Below are 17,100 nucleotides of genomic sequence, written 5' to 3' on the forward strand. Positions count from 1 at the left end.
ATAACAAAGATGGTATCAGTCACTCACTCACTCAAAACTGTTCAGTCCATTCACATTTGAATCATCTATTTTCAGGGTTTACTTTTCTTTACTTCACACTTGCCATTTTTTTGCGGTCACATCGTATATCTACACTGGATGCAACAAAGCATTGCAAATCATTTGAACTTTGTGTCAGTACGTCATAAATAGACAGTGTAGACAGCATCACTGATTATAATGGATTCTATTGTATTTTGTTGCGTCGCCTCGCGCCGCTCGCCACATTTGAATCATCTATTTTCAGGGTTTACTTTTCTTTACTTCACACTTGCCATTTTTTTGCGGTCACATCGTATATCTACACTGGATGCAACAAAGCATTGCAAATCATTTGAACTTTGTGTCAGTACGTCATAAATAGAACAAGTCAGCAGTTTTCTGTCGGGGATTTGTCGCGCTGCATCCAGTATAGACAGCATCACTGATTATAATTTCTATTGTGACGTGACATGACATGTGGCCAAGTATGGTGACCCATACTAGGAATTAGTGCTCTGCATTTAACCCATCCAAATATTGTATTTTGTTGCGTCACGCCGCTCGCGTCCGGTGTAGACACGATGTAAGTTAATGCTGCTTTCTGATGCTGCGTTTGAATTTTCATGCCACATTATTTGAAATTAGCACAGGCCAAACATTTTTCTCTCGCGGGCCGCCTATTGAGGAACCCGTTGTAGATAGAGTGTCAATGGTCCATTTGAGAGATAGGTGGCGGTAATGCACTTATAAGTAGTGGTTGACCGATATATCGCCACGGTATATATTGTTATATATATAATATAATATAATAATATTTATATAATATATATATTATATTGGCCGATATTTGGCATTTTTCAAATATCTGCATCGGCCGATAAGTTTTTCTGTTTAGCCGATGCGTTCGTGGAGGGACTTTTATGAGCACACACCGCTCACAGTCTATCTAATAACTGTTAAACAAAGGAATTAAAATGTATACAAAATAGTATTATAACGATTGCTTTTATATTATTAGTAATACAAAGGCAAACATTATAATACTTTCGTGTTTGCAGTCAGCATTCAGCAAATACTCATTTATATAATTTAAACAAATCTTTGAATGACTAATGAACATTTAATTTCACAAACCTTGCAGACTTAGTCGAATCCAGTTGAGATCTTGTGAAGCATGCATGTGACCTGCATGATCGCGTGTTCTCTGCGTGACGGTCGGTCCATGTGAATTGAATGTGGACAGGAGGATAGTTCAGCTTCACTGGAGACGCGCGATCGACAAACTTTAAATAAGGGATTTCAAATTATGCTGCGCTTGTGCATTTGCCCACTGCCATATTCATGTAATTTTCATTGCGTGCTGTATGTAAAATGAGTGCACACAAACTTCCCAGAATACTGAGTGCATACTGAGTGCCCTGTTGGTTACAGTGTTTACTTCCTTTTCAATTAGATTTTTATTTGTGAAAAATGCTTTGTCTTCTAAAGTATAAGTATGTTTATTTTACACAATTATTTTTAATCCATTTTCAAAGCAGGGTTTAATTTGGTTTTGTTTGTGTATGTTTTTTTGACTCTCAAAGCCGTGATTCCCATTCACTTCCATTATAAGACTGACAGACTGCAACGGTTTGGGTTAAAAATCTTCGTTTGTGTTCTACTTTAGAAACAAAGTCTACGTAAACAAACTAAACGTTCATGTAAGACATAACAGATTATGTTTGTGTGAATCTCGCCAAGACATATTTCGCAGTAAAGTACTTTAAAGGGAGATCGCTCACTCTCGGAGAGGCGCATTATTTGCACGCACTTTGAAAATGTAAGTCAGCGTGATCATTTTGTTTTCATCAGCATGGGTTTGAAAATTATATTTCACGGGTTTGGACTCATGTCATGGAGAATTCGATATGAATATTCACAAAGCTTAAGCACAAAGCTCACAACTTGAGAAGCAGCAGCAGTCGTCCAGAAGTGAGCAGAGAAAGAGATCCTCCTCTCAGAAAACACACAAATAAAGATCATTTTAGATGTTTAATTACGATTTGGAACGTTGGGATCGCTAGAAGAGGGCTTTGTGAACTCAGTTTTGTGAAAACCTCAAAGTCGATCAAAACTGACATTTTTCATTCGTTTTGCCTGTAGCTCAAAATTAGACCGCGCACATTCACACTCATTCTGCCAGCACGCTCACACGTTTATGAGACATTCAAAGATTTGATGAATGATGCATTTATATAGCACTTTATTGTGTATTGCTGTACACCCAAAGCGCTTTACATTCATGTGGGGGGGGCGGTCTCTCCTCAACCACCACCAGTGTGCAGCCTCCACCTGGATGATGCGACGGTAGCCACAGTACAACAGCACCAGTGTGCTCACCACACACCATGGGCGACCAGTCTTGGGCTGCAGGGTGATATGGCTGTGGCACATATGTTTAAATGATATTAATGCGTATTTGCTAAATGCTAAATGACAGTAAGCGAGAAAGTATTATCATGATTGCTTTTCTATTACTAATAATATAAAAGCAACTTTTTTGTATACCTTTTAGTTTCTGTTGTTTAACAGTTCTGTCTGATTATTAGACAGACTTCTATCCGTATTAGAACGGTTAATGGAGACAGTAAACAATGAAGACGGAGAAAGTGAGCTCTGTGTGCATAGGCACTGCCATTTTCTGCACTGTTAAAATAAAAGTCCAGCTTTGAACACATATTTGAAAAATGCCAAATGTCAGCAGATATATAACACTAATGAGGACAACAATGTTTGACAACAAAGGTGTACAATCCATTGCGTCTTTTACGCAGGAAACAAAAAGAAGGGTCTGCTGTGACCCTAATCTTTAGCTATTAGTATAATAATTAGGACAAATAATTCTGAAAAATAATAGTTTCCAAAAATAACAGGTGGACAATTTCTTCTGCACAAATTAAAACACATTTGACTAGAGGGCACTGAAAGATTAAAAAAAAAAAAAAAAAAAAGGTTTGTAGGGTTCAAAAAAAAAAAAAAAAAAAAAGGTTTGTACGGTTCCAAATATCAGAACAAAACAACAGAAAAAAAAAAAAGAATTACTACATACATACAGTATGTGCTACATGTTCCCCCCCCCGCCCCAAAAAAATAGAAAAGCATGTAACTTTATTCAGATAACCAAAGATTTTTAGAGAAATAGGTCCATGAGTAGGCCTGTCGCGATAATTAAATAACCGTCTAATCGCGGTTCTTTGATCTAACCGTGATTATTGTGCTTTTAATAAGACACATGGGGGAGTCATACACCAAAAGAAACAGAAGAGCACTAGTTTGCTTTTCATGCACTGTATAGCCTATACAGGGCTCCAGGCTCATTCTTCCCACTGAAGCTCTTTTGCAACTAACTTTCCCAGCTGGTCCCACGAGCACACGATTTGCTCGCAATATATTTTTTATACATGGGATACATGGGATTATTCAATGCATGCTGATTAACTTTTATCATAGTTTATAGTTATATGGAAACGAAAGCACACACACACACTGGGGCAACAAGGGAAAAAATATCAATCTTATTTTTGAGCTCTGTGAAGCCTGATAGTGAAACTAAAAGAGAGAATATAAATATAAAAGCTACTTACTGGGGTTGATCAAGTCATTCAGCCAAAAATCACATACATGACAAAACGGTAAGAACTCGCACCTAAAAGAAATGTAAATGTGGAGAAACTCAGCGCTGAGGAACACATGCAGACCATCCACAACATCTTAGCATACGCAGTTTTCAGGGACTCTGTATAAAATATTTCAGTCGATATTCGAGTTAAACTCTTACATGCGTATGTAAACACTCATGATTGGTGTAAGCCACTCTTAAAGCACGGGGTGCTGGACGTTTTCAGACAAGGGCATCTGTGGGGAACATGGGTGAAGCACTGTATAATTCAGATGTGAAAAAGCAACACTGAGGTAATAATGGCACTCAGGCTTGAAACGAAAGAGCTGCAAAACCCTCATGAAGACTCTTTGAACGGATTCTGCCTGCAAATGAAATGCATTATTTTAATGTCTGGCATTTTATACCAATTCGATTACCTTTCCAGTTGCTGTGTTCACCGGATAACGTGTTATTTGTAATCCTTCGCTGTCTAGGACAGTGGAAACCCTGAATAGCTCATCCAGAAGTATACCTCACCTCGGGCTCGGAGTAACATCACTCTTGGAGAGAAGCTTAGCCTCTGGTCCAGTCAGAACCTCGGCTCGGCAGAACTGCACGACGGCATCCACCTTGTACACCGGGGAAGTGCTTCCAGCCATGTCTGCTGCCCAAACATGAAGTAAGTTACATTAATAACTCTATCTACTCTATCTAACTCTATTAATAACTCTATCTCCAGCGCGTCAGACAGACACTGTTTACAAACGCGTCGACAGTAGCGGCTGTCAAACCCGATTACGAACATTTGTACATTATAAAGCTCCACAGGGAATTCAAAGATACAGAATTATATTACCATCTTTTGCACATTGTTGGTCCGACATTACTGAAACTCTACAAATAATACCAAACTATTGTACTAACCAAGTTTACGCTTGAGACCTTCGCCGTCAACTGAAGCAAATTTAAACCTTTGGCGCCTTTGTCGTCACTTCCGCCGCACGTTCCCTACGTCACGAATCGTCGCAAAAACAAAGCGTGTGGCTCCCTCTACTGGACAGTTTATGCGTAGCTATGAGTAGTTTTATTTCATTAAATAATAAATAAAAATATATAATTAATGGGATAAATTATGTCGTCATCCTTATTAATTATAATTCATTAAAACGTAATTAAAATATGCACATATGATTAGTAGCCTACAAGCTTATTGATCATGTTCAGTAATGCGCCTTTTTCTTGAAGAGTTTTTCCAGAACAAATAGAATACAGAAAGATGAGGGACGTTTGCTTCACCTCCGCTCTTAAGAGTCCAATAACAAACCCTAAATACTACTAGATAATTATGCAATGAGATACGGTGTTCGCATCATTGTAATGTCAGCCCTGAGCTGTTGGGGTTCATGTGCAATGTGGAAATACATCTGGAGAAGCCAGTCTTCAACTGTGCATGGAAGATTTAAAGCTAAAGGCTATAGCCTATACCCATTTATAATATTCGCTGACTCAGATTGGTTTTGTATACACATTTCATGAGCAGCCTAATCAATGCAGAAATCAAAATAATTCCAAAGGGATCAAAAACCTTTATTGCAACGGTAATTTAAAAATATATTTATAAGATTATGTATTTATAGTAAAAACAATAATAACCTTTTATTTCAAAAAGCAGAGTTGCACTTTATTTTAAGGTGTCCTTGTCACAGTGTAATTATACATTTAAGGACCGAGTAATATTAATTAGCTACATGTACTTACTATATGGTTAAGGATAGGATTGGGGTTTGCCTTAGGGTTACTTGCATATAATTATGCATAATTTATTGTTATTATAATTATAATAGTAAGTACTATTACTCATGTTTTTTCATTGTGCATTCCAATGAATCTCAATCAAACTGCAGTTGAGTTATTTTGATTAGGTTACAAATAACTAAAAAATACAGCTAACTAACACAATAAAACATGATAACATAATAAAAAAACATGATTTTTGAACATTTTTTTAAAACGGAGTTATGTTTTTGCAAACAAACTCTTCATATATATATAAAATATTATGCATCTTTGATGGGTTGCATTAATAGTACAGTAACTACAGTCGCTTTTTCTGCTATAGTTCTGAAATGCCTTGCCGCGTGGCAACGTGCGCGAAAACAAAGTCCGTGATTGGTTGACTGCACCCCGACGTCAGAGTTCCGTCCTCAGCGTCACTCTTTCGTTGCTTATAATGTGACGGTTAATCGGTTATAGTTCTTCGGTGGTAAACGCGGAAGGTGTTAGAAATGTGAGAGCGCAGCGCGTTTGTTTACCGTGGTGAAGCAGTGAGGCGCGGCTCTGAGACACCTGAAGCAGCGCTCTTCCGCGTCGCGTCGCGTCAGTTTACAGGAGCGCTCGCGCTGCAGCGATGTCACTGCTGGACTCCGAGGACAGCTACGATTTAGTCTTCAAAATAGTTCTTGTCGGAGATGTCGGTGTCGGCAAAACCTGCGTGGTGCAGCGCTTCAAGACCGGCGTATTCCTCGAAAGACAAGGGAACACGATCGGTGTGGACTTCACCATGAAGACCCTGGACATACACGGCAAGAGAGTTAAGGTTAGCACTCGTTACTGTCCTGTTTTAGGGTTATAAGTTAAGTCTGATATCCAAAAGTCGAGTTTACCCATAAAATGAAGTCTCTTATACTGTGGTGACCACATTTGTACCAAAAAATGGCCTTACTGTAGTTATTGTTATTACTGTACGCCTTGTCACATTTATTTGGGGTTTCCTGCAAATCGCCATTTTATTATTATGAATATTATTTTTAACTGAGAGGTGACTAACACATCACAGTTGTACACAGACGTGTAATAATAATAGTTGTCTTGACTTTAATATTAGGAGGTAAGACCGTCACTTCTGACGTGGACTAATAAAAGTGAAAATGCTGTGAAGTTTGTTGTTGGCTTTATGTACTTTAAAGGGGTCATATGATGCGATTTCAATTGTTCCTTTCTCTTTGGAGTGTTACAAGCTCTTGGTGCATAAAGAAGATCTGCTCTCGACAGACGGCACCCCGGTTGGGAAACACTGCTGTAGACTACAATGCCGGTGTTCTGACTCACAGACTGTAAGTATGTTTTTTATATTTAAAGAATTTGCCACTGATGATTCAAACGTGAGTTTTGAGCAGTGTAGGGTAGCGCTTGTTGTTTGTCATTTCTCCGATCACAAATGCAGACATGGTTTTATGTTTACGCGGCGCGATGCAACGCAACGTGTAAAAAGACAGTATAAGTCATTATAATCAGTAACTATGTCCCCACTGGATGCAACAAATGCCTCGTTTATAATGGGTTTTAATGTTTTTGTCTCGTCGCTCCGGCCGGACAGGGCATCATCACAGTATGGTGAGGGGCGTAACATTTCCGTCACACGCTTGAGGTATTCGGCCAATCACAACGCACTGGATAGCTGGCCAATCACAGCACACCTCGCTTTTCAGACCAATGAGCTTTGTAAAAATCGACGCGTTTCAGAAAGGCGGGGCATAGAGGAGAAACAATATTAATATAACAAAATAATGTGTTTTTTGAACCTTAAACCTAGGCCTGGACGATAAAACGGTATTGATATTTATCGACGGTACACCATCTTCGATAACGATATAAAAAATGTTCGATATAGCGCACGATATAGTCACGTGCTCTGAGTGAGGCAGACAGCACACACAAACACCAGCATGAGTGCTGTGCCTGTGATGAGGAGATTGTGAGTGAAGAATGAATATTAGTCGAATTTAAAATAAACATTTGCATTTGAATGCAAAAATAGTACAATCCAACGTTAGCAGTGCGTCAGGGAGCGTCATCAGTGGAGCACGAGATGCGGTGATAATGATGTAAGTGACGTTGCATTTTAATGTTTTGTTAGTCTAGCCCACGAGACGCGCCGCTGCTGCGTTATTCATTCACAATATTAGAGAAATATAGTAGCAATGCGTAGAAGATCTTGATTAGGTTAAAACCGAAACCATTCACACAGAACGCATATTCAGCGCATTTTCTAGACGGACAAATATGTCTGCTGCACTCGCGTCTCACACAAGAGATGTAGCCATGCAAAGTTAAAACAGTTTAAACTTTTAGAAAACACGTCACATTTTTGTGGAGGTTTTTTCCTTTTCACTGCGTCTCGTATGTTTTTAAATGCAGTCTGCGTGATGGGCGCTTCGGCTCTTTGTATTAAGCAATGCATAAATACATGATGCTGTTTTGTTCATAATTGTTTATGCAATTTATGAAATTATATTTGATTTTTATGAGTTAATTTAGACGTAATGCACGTTTTTATCGCTTCGGCTCTTTGTATTAAGCAATGCATAAATACATGATGCTGTTTTGTTCATAATTGTTTATGCAATTTACTAAATTATATTTGATTTATATGAGTTCTTTTAGACGTAACGCACGTTTTTATAGACAGTTACTTCCTTAAGTTGACAGTTTAATGTGCTGCATTATTTTGCATATCGTTGCGCCCTCCTGTGGCCTCGGGAGACAAGACAAACGTTTAATCTATTTAATCTGCATATAAAATATTAGAAATAGAGATATGTTTAATTTTTATTTTGTTTTTGACTGTTAAAACAAAAAAATATTTGTTGTTTGTCTCAATAAATTGAGTTAATTAAAAAATACAGTGGTTAAATTAAAACATTTTTTTCTATTGCTCTTTGTTTTAAAAAAGGTTATAAAAAATGTCAATAATTACTGATACCGAACGATATGAAACATTATATCGTTGATACATTTTTTAGCTATATCACCCAGCCCTACTTAAACCACATAAACACATTTCATTACACAAAATAATGTTCTTTTTAGCAACGTCATATGACCCCTTTAAAGTTGGCACACTGGACGCTTATGCAATAGCCAAGGTGTTTGTCAAGCTGTAAACAAAGCCTAGATCAAACTGTCTGTGGAGTCCGTTGAGTCTAATGTGCTTTTATTTATCTTCTGTAATAACCCTTTTGCAACATTCATAAGCATAAGCCAAAACACAGGTACTTGGTTGTGCTGGATTGGTTTAGTAAAATCTCATGTTTTCTCTCTGTATTTTCTGTCCTGGGTTGAAATTGTTGTGTCATGTCATGTTTTTGTACCGCTTGAGCTTGAGAAAACCGCTTTATTTTGCACATTACACCTTAGTTTTTCATAGATAATGCATACAAAACTGTCAGTCATGTTATATGAATGGAAAAATGCAAAACGAAGAATAACTATTTAAGATTCTGCACTATTTCTTGGTCATTAATCAAGTAAGAAAAGTTGTGCTGTTGATCAGGCTAAAGGCCCAAATATGACTGAAAATTGGTGACGCAGTTTTGCTTTGTTTATTGTATTGTTATTGTTACTCATCCCTCTCCGCTTCTGACAGCTGGAGAAAAGACCAGGTGAATCTGTTTTGAATGCGAGTTTACTTTTCATTCAGAAATGTGTATTCAGCATTTCCTTTCGCACTTAGTGTGAAAGCGCCTTAAAGTTCACCCAAAAATTAAAATTAAACTTCATCCTCATGTTGTTCCAAACCCAGTTTAGCACACAAGCAGCTTAAAGTCATATAAATATGCAACAGCAGACATATTCGCTGTAGTGATGAGTTATACATGACCAATTCTGTGATCTGCTAACTGGAGATTTAATTAGTGAATCACTGGGGTTTTCGCTTGTGTGTATCCGGATGTTACTTATAGTAAATGCAACAACATGTGTGTAGGATAAGTACACTGTATCAAACTTCAGCACAATTACATCATCGCTAAAGACACCTAATGTAGAGTGGGTGCAGTATTTATAAGTGTGATAGTACAGTACAATAGAAAAGGCAATAGAGGTAAAGGTAAATATGCAGTGGTGTAGTTACAGATTTGGGATACAGCCGGACAGGAGCGGTTTCGCACGATCACACAGAGTTACTACCGCAGCGCCAACGGAGCCATCATCACTTACGACATCACGAAGAGAGCCTCCTTCATGTCTGTGCCCAGGTGGATGGAGGACGTGAAGAAATATGGAGGTTCCAACATCGTCCCGCTGTTAATCGGTGAGTGCAGAGCTGAGGAATGAGTGTGTCTGGCATTCCCGTGGTTTCCTTTATGAATTGTAATTGCTTTAAAGAAATAGATCACCCTAAAACAGTTTTCACCCTCAGGTAGAGCTGCATGATTAATATGTGAGCCTGCAGCACAAAAGCAGTCTTAAGTCGCTGGGGTATATTTGTAGCAATAGCCAACAATACATTGTATGGGTCAAAATTATCCATTTTTCTTTTATGCCAAAAATCATTAGGATATTAAGTAAAGATCATGTTCCATGAAGATATTTTGTATGTTTCCTACCGTAAATATATCAAAGCTTAATGTTTGATTAGTAATATGCATTGCTAAGAACTTCATTTGAACAACTTTAAAGGCGATTTTCTCAATATTTAGATTTTTTTGCATCCTCAGATTCCAGATTTTCAAATATTGTCCTATCCTAACAAACCATACATCACATTTCAAAACATTGACCCTTATGACTGGTTTTGTGCTCCAGGGTCACAATTGTTAAAAGATCGCGATCTGACACAGAGACAGAGAGCTACCCTGTTTTCAGCGGCACACTATTATTTCTGTCTTACAGTCGTTCATATCATCACAGAAATACTGGGGAGAAAGTTGATGTCTAAATAGAGCAAATCCCCGTTTGAAAGTAACTGGAGCTTCAAATAACCTTTGTGTGATTGCATTGTTTTGTCACTAGATGGAGAAAAGTGACTTAAAAAATGTATTTGTCATTGAATTATTCATTCATTCAAAGATTTTACCATTCCAATTAGTTAAGCACTTTTAAATAGACTGCAGCAATAATATTTTGTTCAGTTCAGAGTCGTGCAGCTCTACTAGAATTTGTTTCTTCCTCACCTGATGAACAATCTGATGAAGAAACAAACTCATCTACGTCTCGGATGGCCTGAGAGTGAGAACATTTTCAGCAAAATGTCATTTTTGTGTGAACTATTCCTTTAAATAACTGTTTCTGCAAGGTCTCCTGATTAAATCGGTTTAGTTTTGCATCCCAGGTAATAAATCAGACCTGCCGGACTTGCGTGAAGTTCCGGTTGAGGATGCACAGAGCATGGCTCAGCAGCTGGATTGTGTTAGCGCCATCGAGACTTCAGCCAAGGACTCCAGCAATGTGGAAGAGGCATTCAACCAGATGACCAGTGAGCTCATCCTGAGACACGGCGGGCCCATGTTCACTGAGAACGTGACCGACAGCTTTAAACTCAACAGCAAGGATGTGAGCAGTGAGGGCTGGGGATGTGAGTGTTGATGAGCAATAAAAAGCTCGCTCAGTTGCTGTATAGATTGAGTGCTGTCAGGAGGAGACCTTACTAGGAGTAAAAGACTCTCAAAACAGTCAGACTTACCTGTGAAGACATTGGGCATGATTGCCAAGAACAAAATTGTCACACATTTAAAAAAAAATCATAAGCAGACAAAAATTTTTTCTAAAAATCTAGGCTTGAAAGAACAAATAAGACGTTGTCATAAACCGTAAGAAGTTTCCAGTTCTGTCTGTCCACACTGAACGCAAAACTACTGTGTGACGTGACACAATCGCAGGCAGTCAGATGTGTTTGATGCTTAATGTGCGGTTATGGTTATGTGTAGCCAGACTTTGGACCAGTGAGACTTCACAATGGCCAGGGCTTCCTGAGATAACAAAGCAAGCTGCTGATCAGATGCCCTGTCGCTCGTCAGACCGGCTGTAGGCTTGCACATGTGTGTGACGTGTTTATATGCCAGCAGAGGCTTTGTACTGCATGCTTTGGTTGACCGTATCATATTTAATTGATGCAAATGAAGACGAGGCTGTGAGGGATAGACATATTTTGTCATCGGTGTGATCGACACCCAGTTATTTCTCATTCCAGTTGTGGTAAATGTGTTTAGCCAGAGTAAGGTGCACTGCCACTGGCTCAATCTTCCTAATAGTTATGTAACTGATCTTTGGTAACTGGCTCAGCAATGATGAAGTCATTGTCATCAATATTTCTACTTTTTTATAGCTACTCATGATTTCAAGAGCAGAGGCCGCAGTGATTGTGTGAAAATGTTGAAATGGACACTTGCAACAGAACACAGAGAGACAAATCACTTCTGTTGCACGGAATGGAGTTTCTGTAGAGGTTATAGGTTTTGTGACTTTCCCTTTCGTCTGTATTGACCAGAAATCTCTCATTCTGATTTTACTGGCCTGAATTCCCAGCTTTGTATCAGGAGCCGTCATCCTAAGACATTTTGCCAATGTTTTTAATGCATTTTTTAAGATTTAAAGAAAAAAATATATTTAAAAATGCAACATTTTTCAGAATGCATTTAATAATCCAGGTAGCAACATCACTTGTAAATGAGTGGCCGTCTGCAGTGCTCTTGGGTGAATTGGTTTGAATGCAGTGTGTTTACTGTACTCTCCTAACGGCTGCCAAGATGGGTTGCTTTACTCTTTAATTATGTGCTATTTTGTGTAAATGTATGTTTTTTATAAACTGGACAATTTAAAAAAAATGCAGACTGTTCTTGCAACCCTTTTGAACTGAAATTGTATTGTAGATGTCACATAGGCATTGATATTTTATACTTTGCATTCATTTATATATACAAAGCCTCATTAATTACAATAAGAGCATAATAAACTAGCATTTTTGCAATTTTTGCAAAAAAAACAGCATTTTTCTGAAAATATTGTGCCGTGTTTAATTTGTGACAGCATTGCACTGATGAATTAGGAAGTAACATCAATTGCCATTTCATCTCAAGTAAGCATGAATAACCAGAGCCGTATTTGTATTAGCCTGCAATATCTTACAAAGCCTCATTAATTACAATAAGAGCATAATAAACTAGCTTTTTAAACTTGCAAAACAGCATTTTTCTGAAAATATTGTGCCGTGTTTAATTTGTGACAGCATTGCACTGATGAATTAGGAAGTAACATCAATTGCCATTTCATCTCAAGTAAGCATGAATAACCAGAGCCGTATTTGTATTAGCCTGCAATATCTTCTTCAGGTTAAGAGCTCAGATCGGTACTTTTTATTTATCTTTTAAATCAAGACAAAAATGTAGGTCTTTCAAATCGAGGTCTAAATTTAGTATATGGTATGGTGGCAGCCTTTAAGAATGTCAAGTGTTTAGTTTCACAAATGTGTATTTTTGGAAAATGAATTTCTTTGGTTATACAGAATTTGAGTGAAAAACAACAGTATGTGAAAAGTCAGGTGTACTTGAAGGTAAATCATATTGCAAGAGGATTCTTCAGAGAATTTATAGTGCCTTTTAATATTGTAGTTTGTTTTTAATGTCACTGTGTTATTACTATGCATTTTGCTGTTTTTTGGTCAATCGGTTAAAAGTTTTGAGAAACATGATCAATCTGTATTTGTTGATAAATTATATTATTTTATCAATAAACCTATCACAGCATAACCTGTATGTATCACACTTTTTTTTAAATGCTTAATTCCTTCAGCAAATATGAATGCATTAATTGGTCACGTGTAGAAAACTCAAAATTATTAACCCAGGTATATGCAGAGTATACATTTGAGGAGGTTAACGTTTATGTACTTTATAGTTACGAGTGAAAAACTGGCAACTACCAGAACTATATACTGGAGGTGCAAAGCGTGGACCTTATCATTTACTGGTAAAAGACAAAAACAATGGCTTTTATTGTCTGCATGGTTGTTTTGTGCAAATCTCAGCATAATGCTACAGTGTAACAGTAACCAAATCAAACATAAATAACCTTTAAAAAAAAAATGTAGGCGTAACAATGTAACAATTACCTATGTAGATCTGGCACAACGAAGGTAACAATATGGAACATGTTGAATTAATATGAAGTATTACACATATAACTCTATAAACATGGTAGACCACATTTTTGGGACCTGTACTGATAAAATGTCAAAACAGTAAGTTACTGTATTATGATTTTAACAATACTGAACTATCTGAAAAATAATAGAAGTACTAATGGTCTATGACAGTCTATTGAAAAAGGCAGACTGATAGCCCTTACAATCCAGGGATGCAGAAGAGCAGCTGTCAGAGCTGGTCACATTGAACCGATTGTGTGCTTCTGCCACAGTTTTGCCCTTGTTTTATTCATGGCACATCAGTCTAGAGCAGGAGCACTGTGTTTTCATGCCCTCTACTCACTCTAGAGAGTAGCATATGCAAATCTGTTCAGTCAGAGCTTATGAAAAGATACTGTTGGACCACGGACACTTTACAGTTAAAATGAAATCATGCTGTCCAGTAAAGCTAAAATGCCACGAGATCTTTAACGATGTGTTCTCAGTTATGCATTGTGCTTATTTGTAAAGGTTTTCTCCATAAAACACATACTAAAATGGATAGGTGGAATCATACTGAATCAGTAACATCGCTGCATTTGCGCAGCTGAACCGCTGTCCCGAACTTCTCCATCTCAAAGATGAGCTCAACAGCAGCCTCCACGTCCTCCACGATCTTCTCCGGCTCCAGCAGGGCAGGGTCGAAGCCGCTGAAGACGGTCTCTTTGATGCACTGGCTGGCATCTTTAGGTAGCTCCAGGTGTGGGTTGTAGACGCCTGTGCACACCAGGATGGATTGCAGGAGGTGGTGGAGGGCGATGGGTCCATGTCCACCTCCTGCGTGCCTGCTCCGGTCACTGTGTTTGCCACCGCTTTGGTGGTCTTCCAGGCCACCCGTTCCTCGAGCTAGCGGTTGTAGAGGTTGGCACCATAAATATCAGTCATCAGGTTGTCCCTAATTACATTGAGAAGATTTAACAACAGATGTCATGAATTCCTAACAAAAAATGTCCTACCATGTCCATGACACATTTTGCATTGTTTTGTTTTCTAGCATGGTTTCGGTGTTTGGTTGAGTTGTGTTGCACATGTATTATTTTTATTCATAAATTTATTTATTCAGTTGTTCAAAACTGCATAAGGAGAATGATGTTTGCGAGAGTAAGATAACAGGCGTGACACTGGAGCAGAGATGGGCTCAGCACAGCACAGCTGTTTCCGACATACTGTTGCTTTATGAGTTACTTCACTTGTCATATTTATAGTGGTTATATAGTTTTGATGTCATGATGAGTTTTACAACAGTGGAAAAAGGTGAAGGGAGGAGTAGGCCATTCATTTCAACAGTTATAAGCCAGAACATGATAAGACACTCTTTGCTATATGGTTCTAGAGGGCAATAAACTTTAAGCAAGAAAACTAATAGGTATCTTTACAGTTTCAGTGCTTGAGCCCTAAACATTACTGTCCACAAAATATGCTGTAACCATTAAAAGAGACATATTATGCCCCTTTTTACAATATGTAATATAAGTCTCTGGTGGTGTCCCCAGAATGTGTCTGTGAAGTTTCAGCTCAAAATACTCCACAGATCATTTATTATATCATTTTGAAAATGCCTATTTTGAGTGGAAGCAGAAACACGCTGTTTTTCGTGCCTGTCTCTTTAAATGCAAATGAGCTGCTGCTCCCCGCCCCCTTTTCCAGAATAGAGCTGCACCATTACAGCTGGTCTGTGCAGCCAAACACAGAACAGTTAGCATGCTTAGCTCAGACTTTCTCCATGGCATTAGAACTGGTACACTGTTGTCACTTGCGAAAACACAATGACGGTGCCGTGGGTGTAAACTTACAGATTAAGGGGCGGTGATATTATAATGAGATCCCTTTGCCACGTCACCAAGGGAGCGAAATCAGACGCGCTCGTTTTCTCAGACGCTTGCAGAAAAAGGCTTCCCAAAACAAAGTTACTGGGTTAATCTTTTTCACGTTTCTTTGGTCTGTAGATGCACCGGGGACCTGATTATAGCACTTAAAACCTGGAAAAGTCAGATTTTCATGATATGTCACCTTTAAAGGGATAGTTAACCCAAAAATTATGATTTGCTGAAAATGTGCTCACCCTCAGGGCATCCAAGATTAGGTTGAGTGTGTTTCTTCATCAGGTTTGTAGAAATGTAGCACTGCATCAGTGTCTCAGCAATGGATGCTTTGCAGTGAATGGGTGCCGTCAGAATGAGAGTCCAAACAGCTGATAAAAACATCACAATAATCCACAAGTAATCCACACCACTCCAGTCCATCAGATCTTGATTTGATGGTGAAGATGAACACATGGTTACAGTACAGCCGTGTAACTATCCCCTTATCTTCAGAAATATCTCAGCTTGGATATCAGGAGCAGACTGAAACAACGAGGAAAGTATCGGATTTCTCTCATATCTGCTATTATAAGTCATCTGTCCGAACAACAACTGATTCCCTCACAGAACCACAGGTTTGAGGATTTAAATTCTTAAAATATGTATTCACATGCATGAAAGACAGGGTGGGAAATCTGTGGATTTGGTGTAATCTGCTGTTTTTTCCCCAGTTTACAAAAGAAGGGGGCTTGTGTTTTATCCTATAAATAACCTGCTGATCATGTGTCACCTGTTCTAATCTGACCTAACAATGTTCTCTGTTTCAAAAGTGCAGTCTCTGTTATCGCCACATGCTGCAGTGTATTTCTGCCCTGAAGAATCAACCTCAAAATAGCTTACAAACAAGGTATATTAACAGAATATAAAGCAGACAAACCTAATTATCCTGAGTACACAAAAAAATGCATTGGTTATGGAATTTAAAATGTCATTTATATTTATTATAATTAGTCAATTACTAATTTCATGCAATCCAATGTTTATAATGATAGACCGCCAGTTCACAAATTGGGGGTTGGTATGATTTTTTTAATGTTTTAATTAGAATCTTTTGCTCACTAAGGCTGCATTTAATTGATAAAAAAATACAGTAAAAACTAGGGCTGGTAATGTAACGCGTTAATCAGATTAATTAATTACGGCGAAAAATAAAGCGTTAAAATTATTAACGCATTTAACTTACTCGCCCCAGACCTCTGTGTCATCTGAGATCTCATACAGCTGACTGATGAGAAATATGAGGCAGAGCAACAACTCACTGCGAGATGAGCCTAGAGAACAGTTAGAATGTCCCTCAAATTCAAGATATATTTACATCATATAGTTAAACAATATCACACCAGTGCAAATGTGATACCGATCTTATACAACAGTTCAGTAAGTAAGAAGTTAAAATTGTGTTATTTCAGACACGATGTTGTCTGTTTTGCTCAATTTTGTCAACGAAAATATAAAGACAAAGCAGAACTGTTCATCTCCGAGCAACACACAGCATTTCATTTCTTATAGGCACAATATGTAAGATGTTTTTATTAAAATATACAAAAATTGCTAGAACAGTGTTATACATTTTGCTGACTTGTGTACTTACATTATCCCAAATGTTTCGAAGAATGTTT

The 17,100-nt window shown here is 38.0% G+C and overlaps 1 protein-coding gene across 2 annotated transcripts; it reads left to right on the forward strand.

Moving 5' to 3' along the window:
- Positions 1-5,887: 5,887 nt before the first annotated feature.
- On the forward strand, positions 5,888-12,157 carry LOC107675972 (ras-related protein Rab-43-like). 2 transcript variants are annotated; one of them, XM_016470476.1, is made up of 3 exons: positions 5,888-6,257; positions 9,569-9,752; positions 10,773-12,157. In XM_016470476.1, exons 1-3 carry the CDS (start codon positions 6,069-6,071, stop codon positions 11,024-11,026), a joined length of 627 nt encoding a protein of 208 aa, XP_016325962.1. In that variant the 5' UTR covers positions 5,888-6,068; the 3' UTR covers positions 11,027-12,157. The 2 variants fall into 2 exon arrangements, with proteins under 2 accessions (XP_016325962.1, XP_016325963.1); XM_016470477.1 differs by having other exon boundaries at positions 9,575-9,752.
- The last annotated feature ends 4,943 nt before the right edge of the window (positions 12,158-17,100 follow it).

Source organism: Sinocyclocheilus anshuiensis, unplaced genomic scaffold (assembly GCF_001515605.1).
Source record: "Sinocyclocheilus anshuiensis isolate Anshui unplaced genomic scaffold, SAMN03320099.WGS_v1.1 scaffold3089, whole genome shotgun sequence".
In the NCBI taxonomy this organism is placed as follows: domain Eukaryota; kingdom Metazoa; phylum Chordata; class Actinopteri; order Cypriniformes; family Cyprinidae; genus Sinocyclocheilus; species Sinocyclocheilus anshuiensis.

Coding starts and splice junctions, on each gene's coding strand:
- LOC107675972 (XM_016470476.1), top strand. CDS start 6,069: ATGTCACTGCTGGACTCCGAGGACAGCTACGATTTAGTCTTCAAAATA. Junction 6,258..9,568: donor TACACGGCAAGAGAGTTAAG/GTTAGCACTCGT, acceptor GCAGTGGTGTAG/TTACAGATTTGGGATACAGC. Junction 9,753..10,772: donor CATCGTCCCGCTGTTAATCG/GTGAGTGCAGAG, acceptor TTTGCATCCCAG/GTAATAAATCAGACCTGCCG.